The sequence below is a fragment of the Periplaneta americana genome, chromosome 11, assembly GCF_040183065.1.
Source record: "Periplaneta americana isolate PAMFEO1 chromosome 11, P.americana_PAMFEO1_priV1, whole genome shotgun sequence".
Taxonomy (NCBI): Eukaryota; Metazoa; Arthropoda; class Insecta; order Blattodea; family Blattidae; genus Periplaneta; species Periplaneta americana.
In genome coordinates this window covers 175,346,585-175,359,501 of record NC_091127.1, presented here as the reverse complement: position 1 = coordinate 175,359,501, position 12,917 = coordinate 175,346,585, and the positions used below count along the sequence as shown (strand labels likewise).

Below are 12,917 nucleotides of genomic sequence, written 5' to 3'. Positions count from 1 at the left end.
TAACTGCCGTTCTCTTCGAATCTTCTCATATAATGATGGGAAGTTCATGTTGGAAAACAAAATGTCTACGAGTCAAACTGTTCATTATTACCATGATAAATACAAATAATACTGAAATATATTAATCAAGTTTCAGTTATAGATCCCCCCTTTTGTGCAAGAGGTATCATATCAAAATATTTTATGAATGGCGGGGAAAATATAAATTTCGAGAACTCTCTAGTGACAGAGATAGTGACAAGTACAATCAAGTGTATCTGTGGCGATGCTAAGAAATCATTTATTGGAGATATACACTGTTATTAATTAAGAAAATGATCTATTTATATTTATTACAATGTAAACTTATTTTTAATATCCACCTCGTAAGTTATTTTTAATGACATTTATTAGCACTACTAGGTGCTGTACACCTGTCTTAATTTATAAACGGAGCATAGTAGTCGATCTTCACTTTCTTGTATTGGAACTACATCAACGCAGATCAATTATGTTTTCCTTTGATTTACTTTTTATGGATTCACATCTTGCACCCTCTTTAAGAAGTTGTCTACGAAGTATGTCAAAACATATATGTTGGCAAATCACATCTGCTCCGTGGCCGATTAGTTGAGTTCTTTTATACAGATTACCTACGAAACAATAAGATTTACCTTTCCCAGTTAATGAGCAATATATACAGATTGTTCCGCTATTGTGTACCTGAAATATGTGCACGTGTTACACACCTGATAGATAGTTGATAGCCGTCCCAACCAGGATTTAATAATCGGCCTCCTAATCAATTCTAAATAAATATTTATATTTAATTCAATTTTTTTCTTTAATAGAAACCCTAGTTAGGTAGGCTATCATTGAGAAATGTATTGGAAATGCAACAAACAATTTAGGCTACAAGACAAATTACATTTTATAAAGAATATAAGTGATGATTAATTATGCTAATCGATAACTTCAGTGAAGTGGAGGATATCATGCCCAGGGTGCTGTCAGGAACTTTTAATTTTTGGAAGACTTCTAAGGACTCCCGTGGGATTGTGCCTCTAGCCCCAATCATAATTCCTATAACGTCCGATATCTTGATGTTATATTTGGTCCCCAAATCGCTGCAGCATGGCAGATAAATTGCCCGTTTTTCTTTGCAGACAAACAATGTCATATGAACTAATTGTCTAAGCTTAATTACACAGTTCCTCACAATAGAAGACGACGAGAATTGTAGTGGAGAACACACTGACATGTTTCTTATATTGGAGAAGAAAGATTGAATTCCTGTACTGCTGTCCATATGTACGTTGCATATTATCCAAAACATTTGGATATGAAATTTCCAGGACGATGGATTGAGAGGAATGGACCTGTTCTGTGGCCGGCAAGATCACCCGATCTCACACTTTGTGATTTTTGGTTATTCGGTCATCTAAAGAGTCCGGTGTATGCTGGAAGACATTCCACCCGAGACCATCTATGGCAATCGATTTTAATAGACTATTTTACGACGCTTTATCAACATCTCAGGTTATTTAGCATCTGAATGACACAAAGGTGACAATTCCGGTTAAATGAGTCCGGGGTCCAGCACCGAAAGTTACCCAGCATTAGCTCATATTGGGTTGAGGGAAAACCTTCGGAAAAAACCTCAACCACGTAACTTACCCCGATCGGGAATCGAACCCGGGCCACCTGGTTTCGTGGCTAGACGCGCTAACCGTTACTCCATAGGTGTGAACATGGCAATTAATATACTGGGATTTTGAACTCTGCACTTTTCTTCCAAAATCAAAAAGTTCAGGGCAGAGACGGGCACACCTATGCTGCGACTGTAATAGTATACATTTTGAACACCAGCTATGATACAACAAACTGCGATAATGAACATTTACGTGGTTAGGAACGACATCTTTTACTGACACCTTCTCTTTGTCATATCTCTGTAATTAAGCCATATAGACAATTAGTTTTTATGATATGTTTTCTTAGTTTTCAAATGTATAACACGATACACATGCTTAAGGTGCACAATAATGGGACACTCTGCATAGTTATACAGGGCGTTTCAAAAATACGGGGTATAATTTCAGGTATGTACTTCCCACATGTAGACTATCAAAATAGTTCATTACAACATGTGTCCGGAAATGCTTCATTTCCGTGTTATGGCCTTCACAACATTCAAATTCACCGGAACGATTTTCTTTCCGCAGGTCGTTGTCATTACAGAAGATGTTCAAAATGTCCACTTCCTGCTTGAATACAGACCTCACATCGATGTCTCATTGACCTGCGAACACGATCCCAAACTCCAGGAGTATTGCGTATGTCCTCAGAACATGCCACAATTCGATTCCGAAGGGATTCCAAATCAGGCACCGGAGACGAATAAACTAATGATTTAAAACGGCCCCACAAGTAGAAATCGAGAGGGTTCAGATCAGGTGAGCGTGGAGGCCAAGAAATTGGGCCACCTCTACCTATCCATCGATCAGGAAACCTTCGATCCAAGTACCGGCGAGCCGTACGACTTAAGTGTGCAGGAGCGCCATCATGCAAGAAGTCAATCTGTTGACGATTGATCAGTGGAATGTCTTCTAAAACATGAGGTATGGTGTTTTCCAGGAAGTTTGTGTACGCCTGCCCGGTAAGTCTGTTTACAAGTACATGGGATCCAACTAATCGATCACCATGATACCGGCCCACATGTTGAGGGAGAACCGCACCTGGTGATTAGATGGAACAGTTGCACGTGGGTTGGTTTTCATACGCCCATACATGCTGATTGTGGAAATTTGTTATGCCATCTCGTGTGAACTGTGCTTCATCTGTAAATAATACTAAGGCAGAAAAGTTCGGATTTACACCACACTGCTGCAAGAACCACTGACAGAACCTAACTCGTGCAGGGTAATCTGCTGGTGACAGGGCCTGTACACGTTGCAAATGATAAGGATACAATTGATACTCTTTCAACAATCTCCAGACAGTCGTATGAGGAACATTGACTTGCAACGCTACCCTTCGTGTGCTGATAGAAGGAGTCATGTTCACAGCCTCCAGAATCTCCTCCTGTACTTCTGGAGTTGTAGATCTTGGTCGTCCCCTTCCCAAACCAGGAGAGTTAAATTTTCCATACTCGTACAGACGGTACGTAATGGAGACGTACAAATGTCTTCCGATCTGGACATTGTCGCTGTGGGTACCTCTCCTGGTACAAACGACGAGCCAGCGCAGCATTGCCGTCCGCCTTACATGAAGTGTATCTCTGCCAGCTCTTGATTTGAATACATGTCGCACAGTCTAACGCCTACACAACACTGAATTTAACCTTCGCCTCGGAATGAACTGTCAGAGTGCCCTCTTAATGTCTCCTTTGACGGCAACGACCTGCGGAAAGAAAAACGGTCCAGTGAATTTCAATGTTGTGAAGGCCATAACTCGGAAATAAAGCATTACCGGACACATGTTGTAATGAACTATTTTGATTGTCTACATGTGAGAAATACATACCTGAAATTATGCCCCGCATTTTTTAAACAATCTGTATACATGCAGCACGTCTTTAATCTAACAGATTTTTAAAGACGTCTACGATAATATCATGTCTACATATACATGTTTTCTGTCTTGTGGACATTAATGAGACACATAAGCAATATTATCACTATAAATCAAGATATTAATTTTTATTAAATTCTACAAGTAACGAGTGTCAGTATCTAATGGCATGTAATGAAATCTAGTGAAAATTTTCTACATATATAAAATCGATACTTCATTCATGTAAGACTATCTATAAACATTTCGGACAGTATCATTTTAATTTACAAATAGAGACTTTATTGTAATCGAACATGCGACGTTAGTTATACTAAGATAATTAAGTTAACAAACTTCGTATTTGCACATATATACAGGGTGTTTAAAAATAGAGGGCATAATTTCAGGTATGTATTCCCCCATATGTAGACAATACAAAACGTTCATTACAACATGTGTCCGGAAATGCTTGGTTTCCGAATAATGGCCTTCAAAACAGTGACATTCACCGGAACGTTTTTCTTCCCGCAGGTAGGTGCCGTGACAGAAGATATTAACAGAGGACACTCTGATAGTTAATTCCTAGGCGAAGGATGCATTGAGTGTTGCATTTGGCGTTGTATACTGTACGAAATGTACTCAAATGAGAAGCTGACAGAAGTGCACTTCATGTACGGTAAGGCGGACAGCAATGCTGCGCTGGCTCGTCGTTTGTACCAGGAGAGGTACTCTGATCGATGGATAGGTAGAGGTGGCCCAGTTGCTTGGCCTCCACGCTCACCTGATTTGAACCCTATCGATTTCTACTTGTGGAGCCATTTAAAATCATTGGTGTATTCGTCTCCGCTGCCTGACAAGGAATCCCTTCCGGTGAATATCACTGTTTTTCCCTTATTCATCTGTCGTAAAAAATCTTGGCTTCTTTTTTTGATAATAATCTAAGTTGGAATTTTCAAGTTAAAGAAACTATAACAAAAATCTGTTCCTCCATTCACTGTTTGAGTCGCTTGAGAAACTTCTTGCCCCAGCAACTAAAACTTACCCTAGTACAAACCCTAGTAATGCCGCACTTCGATTATTGTGACGTTTTGTTAAATGACCTAAGTTCTGATCGGTCAGTCAAGTTACAGCGAGCTCAGAATATGTGCGTCAGATACGTGTGCAACATCCGACGATATGATCACATATCACCGTCCTTCGCAAGCCTTTCGTGGCTCCGACTTAAAGAACGCAGAACTTTACACTCTTTGTCTTTACTCTTTCGAATTCTGCTCACTTCAACACCAAATTACCTTTCTTCTCGTTTCTCTTATCTATACTCTAACCACGACGTAAATACCAGATCACTTATCCGTGGCACGCTAAGTATACCTCTTCATAGAACATCTTGCTATTCATCATCTTTTACAGTATCCACCTCGCTTCAATGGAATTTCTTGTCACAAAGTATTAGGGGCTGCAAGACAATAAACACCTTTAAGAACAGCTTAAAAGATAACCTTATTAGCATTTCACTCCAATCATACTGATTTAAACTATCACTGACTACATTATTACTTCTTTCTTTTAGACATCATCCTGATTGTGCTGTATTTTCAAAATTGTCTCATAATAATATCTTTCTACTATCTAATATTATTTGAAATATATTAACATTCTATGTATTTTAGCTTAATTCTGCTACACATTTTATTTCAGTGTTTAATTAATAGTTCATAGTATTTTGTTGTTTAATTCGTAAATAACTCTTGTATACATGTAACTCTCATCTAAATCAAATCGTTGAATTCTTTGTAAGTTCATGCATATGTATATACTCTTTTTTTCTGGTTAAGTGGAAGAGAAGGCCTTACGGCCTTAACTCTGCCAGCTAAAATAAATCATTATTATTATTATTATTATTATTATTATTATTATTATTATTATTATTATTATTATTATTCTGTAATTGGCCTTATGCTGTTGTTTTGCATGTTAATATTCTAAATAAATAAATAAAATAAATAAATAAATAAATAATTATTATTTTGAAGGCCATAACTCGGAAACCAAGCATTTCCGGACACATGTTGTAATGAACTTTTTGCATTGTCCACATATGGGGAATACATACCTGAAATTATGCCCCTATATTTAAACACACTATATATATATATATATTTATATATATAGAGACCTACATAAGCAAGCAGTGTTAAACATATTCTTAATTCATATAAAAATAAAATATGTCTATGTTATGCAAAAACACTTACAGTATTTCAGAGTAATTTACTCTTCTAATGCTCTTACTTCTAATTAACCTATTCTTCCACTGCAATGTAATTACTATGTTATTCTTGTTTAAAAAGCAGAGTTTGTTTTCACTCGCTCCGGGACAAACTGATGCAGCTGACCAGAATAATATATGTTCGAAATAACTTTTCTGATTTCTCTTTTAACACGTCAGTAAAACGGAGTGCTGAAACCTGTCACAAACACTGTTCTTGTTTCAATCGATTTCTTATTAGTTGTAGCGAGAATTGAGATTGGCAGATTTATTTGTGTGTGACCTATCCCTAAATCCAATGGGTCAAGTCCGTTAGTATGAACTTTACTGTCTGTCGTCGATCATGAGATCAACGGACACTTCACATTGCAGAGTCTATTTTACGAAAGACAGTGAATGAAAAAATTGTGAAATTGTTCAACACAAAACGGAAATAACTCATGAAATTGATATTTTTAGGCCCGGTTGCAGAAACGCAAATCAAATGAGTCCCTGATCGCCAATCAGTTGATGTCTGATTTATTTGATTGTTCACTGCGTTGCACAAACGTGAATCTCCAATCGACTTGTCTCAATTTACTAATTGCTGATTTGAGAAAGAAATGCATTTGAAAAAGCGGTATTTAGCAACCACAGCCAATTTGATGCTCTTTAAAAGTCTCGAAACGAATCCATCAAGTGGGCGGTGACTAGGAAAACAAGTGAATGTTCAAGTGAATGCTTTTCTGTTTTGTTGCTTTTTGTAGAAAGGAAACAGGCGGATTCTATTTGTATATAGATTATAATATAGTGAAACAAAAATGAAGCAAACAAAAAAAAAAAACGTGAGGGGGCTTCTGTTTGGGATTTGCTAGGGGAGTCGACAAGAAATTGGAATATGCATAGCCTCCATAACCCAAAATAATTTCATTTCCCATCTCTCTGTTTACAAATGGAGCTCGTAACCTACTCATTAAAAATATTGTGTTGTCATGTGTAGAACCCTGCCATCTGGCTACAACATTCCAGAATTTCAATGATGGTGTAGACTACATACTACCTGTACATTCACAGAAACGAAAGCTTTTCTATTTCGATAAAGTTCGGCATCATTTCAACCAGGTGATTGGATTGGGATGTGAGCAGTCTATACAACCAATATTAGGCTACTCTAGGAAATCCTGACATGGCTGAAAATTCTCTCCGGATTTCAAATCGTTCCCTGTTTGAAGTTTGGGGATTTATGAGACCCTGCCATAACAAAGCAATTTCATACGTAACATTCCTAACTACTCGGCAAATAGTTGATTTGTGGACCCTAACAAAATAACCCAAGACCGCCTGAAAAATTCCAACAACATAAAATCTCAGCGTTATTAGAACTTGGTTCATAGGAGAAAGTGGAAGGTTTCGATTTGTCTGTCTGCATATATTTGTTTCAATTTTTGAAAGTAACAAAACACACGAATCCTTACTTAACCTAAATCTTTGCTCAAATTTTCTGTCATTATACATGAAAGCAATTCATGTCTATCAAGGAAACGCCTTCTTTTTAATAATATTTTTTTCATTCTAAAATTTCTTCATCACAAAAATTTATTATGTCGAAAACAATATTGTTACGTTATAATTATTTACTATATACATTACAGTAACTGCATTATAAACAGAACAACATAAATAGCCTACTTGATCGATGATCAGTGACTTAACCAGCAAAAATCTGTTGATCAAATCTGATGGATCTCCGATCAAACACTGTTTGTTCTTTCTGCAACAGAAATAGAACTGATGGCCAATCAAACCCTCCTTGATTGCTAATCATATTTTGATCGGTGTTTCTGCAACCGGGCCTTAGTTTGTTATTTAACAACGCTGTATTAATTACTGGGTTACTTAACGTCGATAGAATTAGTAGTAGCGAGATAGTATTGGCGAGATGAGGCCGAAGATTCTCCAAAGATTACCTGAAAACCCCAACCAAATAATCAGCCCAAGCGAAACGCTGGATCAGCAGACAAACGCACTACCGCCTGAGCTACGCCGGTGGCTACGATGTTCTACTAAGAGTAAAAATTTGTTTTATTTTTGTTGGGAATTTCAGTAAATTTAATTGTTTCTGATTCCTGAGCCTGGGAATATTTTACCAGTAGAATCATCTTTCCATTGTGCTGCTGACTCCAAATTCTTCTTTCTAAATGACAGAATAGCCACAAAATGGTTCTGGTTTCAAAAAATGAAGACAGAACTCTCATTTATGACGAGGCGATTAGCGTTCTAGTTACCCTCTATTCCGATAAGACATGGCGCCCGCATAAGTGACGCTATTGTGTTCTGCCAGTTAAGAGAGCGTGTGATTACATTCCCAGATAAGCTTAGACTCAAAGCTGTAAGACATCAGGAACTTTAATACTGCTTCAATGTCTGTAGGATAGTTTATCCTCGGCCTTTACTTTTTTATGAAATTAATAAGAAAACAATACTGGAATGTTCAGAAGGTATTAGATAGGAAGTGGTTGTGTCCGTTGAAACGTAATCCGACTGCTCTGAAATAGGCTACTCACTGATTACAATTAACAGTTACACATCATTCCAGAATAGTTCACATTAACATTCAATAGGCCTACACAATGAAAATACTGTAAAAACTAATGATAAGTTACTGTACCATGATCTTACATACAGGTTCCATCCATCAGGGCAGATAGGTAAGATCCTAGATCATATATGTAACAGATAACTCATCGCTATGTTAAAATCGGCAGCATTTTGAAGAGAACAACAGCCAGGATCGCCACTCGTCCGCCGTAAACGAACACGAGGTGGCAGTACAGTCGGTAATGCAATTCAAATGGGACTACTTATGTAACAACTAGATGGCAGCGTAGTAAACCTGACAAAAGTTGTTAACCTCAAAGCTTATAAGACCGATCTATCTGGGTATATATGATCTAGGGTAAGACCAGTAAGGTCGCCTACTCTGTTGGACTCGTTTCTGGCGACAGGCAAGCAAACGTTCTGATGGGGGCAGATAAAAAAGTTAAATTTTTTTCTTCCACCATGTTAATTGTCAAAAGAAGTGCTTATACAAATGTTGGCCACTCGACCGCAATTACGAGGCCGTCCAGAAAGTGATTCTCTCTGGCGCCGTTTATAGAAAAAAGCACAATTGCATGGAAATATTTATTGAAACAGATACAGCAATTGTTGCGCTATTTGTCAACATATCCCCCACTGGAATTGAGATATTTGTCGTACCATGGGATCAATTTTTGTGTCGTAGAAGTCAGCCGCCACAGATCGGAACCAGCGTCTGCTCCTCTCTCTGTCGATCCCATAATATGAGAAATGTCTCAGTTCCGATGGAAAATATGTTGAAAAATAGCTCAACAATTGCTGCATCTGCTCCAATAAATTTGTCCAATGAAATTGTGTTTTTTTCTGTTAACGGCCTTTGGCGAACTTATTTTTTTTACGGCCCTCGTAATTGCGTTCGAGTGGCCAAAATTTGTAAAAGCACTTCTTTTGACATTATTAAGATGGTGGAAGAAAGAAATTTAACTTTTTTATCTGCCCCCATCAGAACGTTTGCTTGTGAGCTTACATTCCGTGGTAAACTACATACGAATATATTCAAAACCGGCATATCTCTAAAATCGACTTTTCTGAGTTACGTGTCTTCCTTTGGAAAGCGACGATTTAATTGTACTATTGAATATATTCAGGCATCACTGTAGCTAACTTGATAACGTTTCTGGGTATCAGTATGTAATTACTTAATTCCGATCCAGTTGTATGTTCAACTATGTAAGCAAGTTTTAATCCTGGTTGAGTGTAAGAGAAGGCCTTGCGGCCTTAACTCTGCTAGGTTAAATAAAGTCATTATTATTATTATTATTATTATTTTTTTTTTATTATTATTATCATTATTATTATTATCATTAATATTATCATTATTATTATTATCATTATTATTATTATCATTATTATTAGTATCATTAATATTATCATTATTATTATCATTATTATTATCATTAATATTATTATTATTATTATCATTATTATTATTATCATTATTATTATCATTAATATTATCATCATTATTATTATTATTATCATTATTATTATTATCATTATTATTATTATTAATATTATCATTATTATTATTAATATTATCATCATTATTATTATTATTATTAATATTATTATTATTATTATAATTATTATTATTATAAATCAAACAGAACAGGAAAGTTGATTGACATTCATCTCTCTCTCTCTCTCTCTCTCTCTCTCTCTCGCAGAGATCATCTTTGTTTTTCACTTTCTTAATCTGTGTTATTTCACCACTGTGTGCTAAAAATTAGAAGTTTCGCCACTTTTATCTTTCTCTGACAGAGATTATTTTTGTTCTGTACATTCGCAAGCGATGTTTTTTTCACTATGCTGACCACAAACACAGGGAGTTTCGCCATTTTTATCTAGTGTCGGCTCTTCATAGTGTTCTGCCTAAGGGCTGGTCTTTCACTGTAAACCCAGCATTCCGTTGAATTTGATGCGAAGCTCGGAGAACACAGATTTCGGTTTGATGGAGTAGCAAAGGTCACGACAGACGATAATTTTTTTTTATAACTTTCTTATAATAACTCCCTTTAAATTTGTTAATACTCTTCTTCTCTTTATATGCTCTTCTTGCTCACACGTCATATCGTACTCGAGTAGCTAACATTCTCTTTAAAAATGCCGCTACTGAGGATAATCTTATTTTACGCCAGAAGTTCAACAAGAAAAGCCATTACTTTCTCACTTATTTCCACATGTTAACAATATCTATTGAAATATATTTTGATTGCGTTTTTTCGGCTGCGTCACTGCGTCGCAATAAATAAAACATGTAAGAACATGTCTAGTAGATGCTGACTGGTTGCTTTTAATGAATGTTATTATGTGTTCTCTCTCAGGAGAAAAGCGCGCGCCCAGCGGAGCAGGGCCAGCCTGAAGTGGAGGATTCCCTGGGGCTGCCCACGGACGAGGACAGCTACAATGAACTGAAGGCGTTGTTCGCGCTGAGTCGACCCGGCACTAGCGGCACTCACCACTTCGTTTCTTCTTCATTTCCAGGTACAGTACTTGCAAACAATCGATCCTCTAGTAACATACGACATAGAGGCTTGCAATAAAAAGAATCAATATCGTCATCACATTGAGTACTAACTCACCTTCTTGAAATGTTTATAATAAAAAAAAAACCCTTCTTTACTTCTTACTTGTGCATCAAGGTGTTTTGTATTTATAAATATTATTAAATTCTGTCAATTATTTCTGAAAAAAAAAGCAATAATTTAGATGGATACAAAGTAATTTCTAATTTTAAAATATAGACCTAGAACAGGGTATCTTGTAACATTAATTTTAAAATATAGGCCTAGAACAGGGTATCTTGTAACATTAATTTTAAAATATAGGCTTAGAACAGGGTATCTTGTAACATTAATTTTAAAATATAGGCCTAGAACAGGGTATCTTGTAACATTAATTTTAAAATATAGGCCTAGAACAGGGTATCTTGTAACATTAATTTTAAAATATAGGCCTAGAACAGGGTATCTTGTAACATTAATTTTAAAATATAGGCCTAGAACAGGGTATCTTGTAACATTAATTTTAAAATATAGGCTTAGAACAGGGTATCTTGTAACATTAATTTTAAAATATAGGCCTAGAACAGGGTATCTTGTAACATTAATTTTAAAATATAGGCCTAGAACAGGGTATCTTGTAACATTAATTTTAAAATATAGGCTTAGAACAGGGTATCTTGTAACATTAATTTTAAAATATAGGCTTAGAACAGGGTATCTTGTAACATTAATTTTAAAATATAGGCCTAGAACAGGGTATCTTGTAACATTAATTTTAAAATATAGGCTTAGAACAGGGTATCTTGTAACATTAATTTTAAAATATAGGCTTAGAACAGGGTATCTTGTAACATTAATTTTAAAATATAGGCCTAGAACAGGGTATCTTGTAACATTAATTGAGGCGCTGACATGGGAAAGGTAGTAACTGCCAAAAACAAAATTTTTCAGGGGAAGCAAAAAACAAGTTTATGAACACTTTCTCACTTACATTATTACAGAAACTGCTTTAAATGAAAGGCATACACTCATGTTTGTGTTACATATGAAATTTGAAAAGTCTGGCACAGATTTATCTGTGAAATCTTATTTTATGAAAATACATTGAAATCACTCCTTAGCCAAACTGAGAATTAACATTATTTATACATTATGCACAAATTTTTCGGTAAAATGCATGATACTTTTCATCGAGGAAGTCTAACATAGATAACAAGTCTCTCTTTTTGACATCAGGGACGACTGGTCTTCTTTCAAGGCGTTGCAAGCACTGCAAGTTAGTGATTGACGTTAATGACTGTCCTTTCTTAAAAATCCTGTGCTCTGTCCACATTTCAAGGTCATTAAATGACGGTCTTATTTTTATTAGAGGAAAATCAGCTCTTGAGAGTCTAATCCAGTTGAGAGTGCTGATTTTGATGGGACTTGTATTCAAAAACTTGTCACATTCTGCAGAAAAGTCGAAGAAATCCTCATCCTTCATCATTATTACATTATTAGGCCTTACCTCTTCTGGAACCATGGTCTTGCATATTTTTTTTTCTTTTCTCTATGATGCCAAATTCCCTATCACATGGCATGTAGGAATGTTCTAAAACCAGGATTTCAAGTCCACTAAATGAAAATGTTTCTTGGCAATAATGTAAATCAGGACCATTAGAATCATCCGATTCTTATTCTGCCCTGCACAGTTATCAGCCCATATTTGTCTAGACACACTCTGATGTTGTAAAAGGAGTTACTACCTTCTCCGCGCCAACAGCTGTGCACATACAACTTACAACATCTAGTGACTACGTTTCCAACTTCGTTTCATTACATACGGACATACTACCTTCTCTGTGCCATTGGCATGGCCATTTACTACCTTCTCAATGAAAAACCTAAAAATTCGAATTTTTGGCAGTTACGACCTTTCCCATGTCAATGCCTCAATTGTTGAATAATCATTTTACTGGTGCTCAAGTATGTTTTAAAATAATAATATTTTCAAT

General features: G+C 36.1%; 1 protein-coding gene across 1 annotated transcript in view; it reads left to right on the top strand.

Annotated features, from left to right (window-relative positions):
- Positions 1-12,917, top strand: part of LOC138709628 (uncharacterized) — a 539,469-nt gene that overhangs the window by 480,880 nt on the left and 45,672 nt on the right. The window contains exon 3 of the mRNA XM_069840532.1: positions 10,744-10,903. Within this exon, the coding sequence (XP_069696633.1) occupies positions 10,744-10,903 (160 nt within the window). The remainder of the gene's footprint in view (positions 1-10,743; positions 10,904-12,917) is intronic.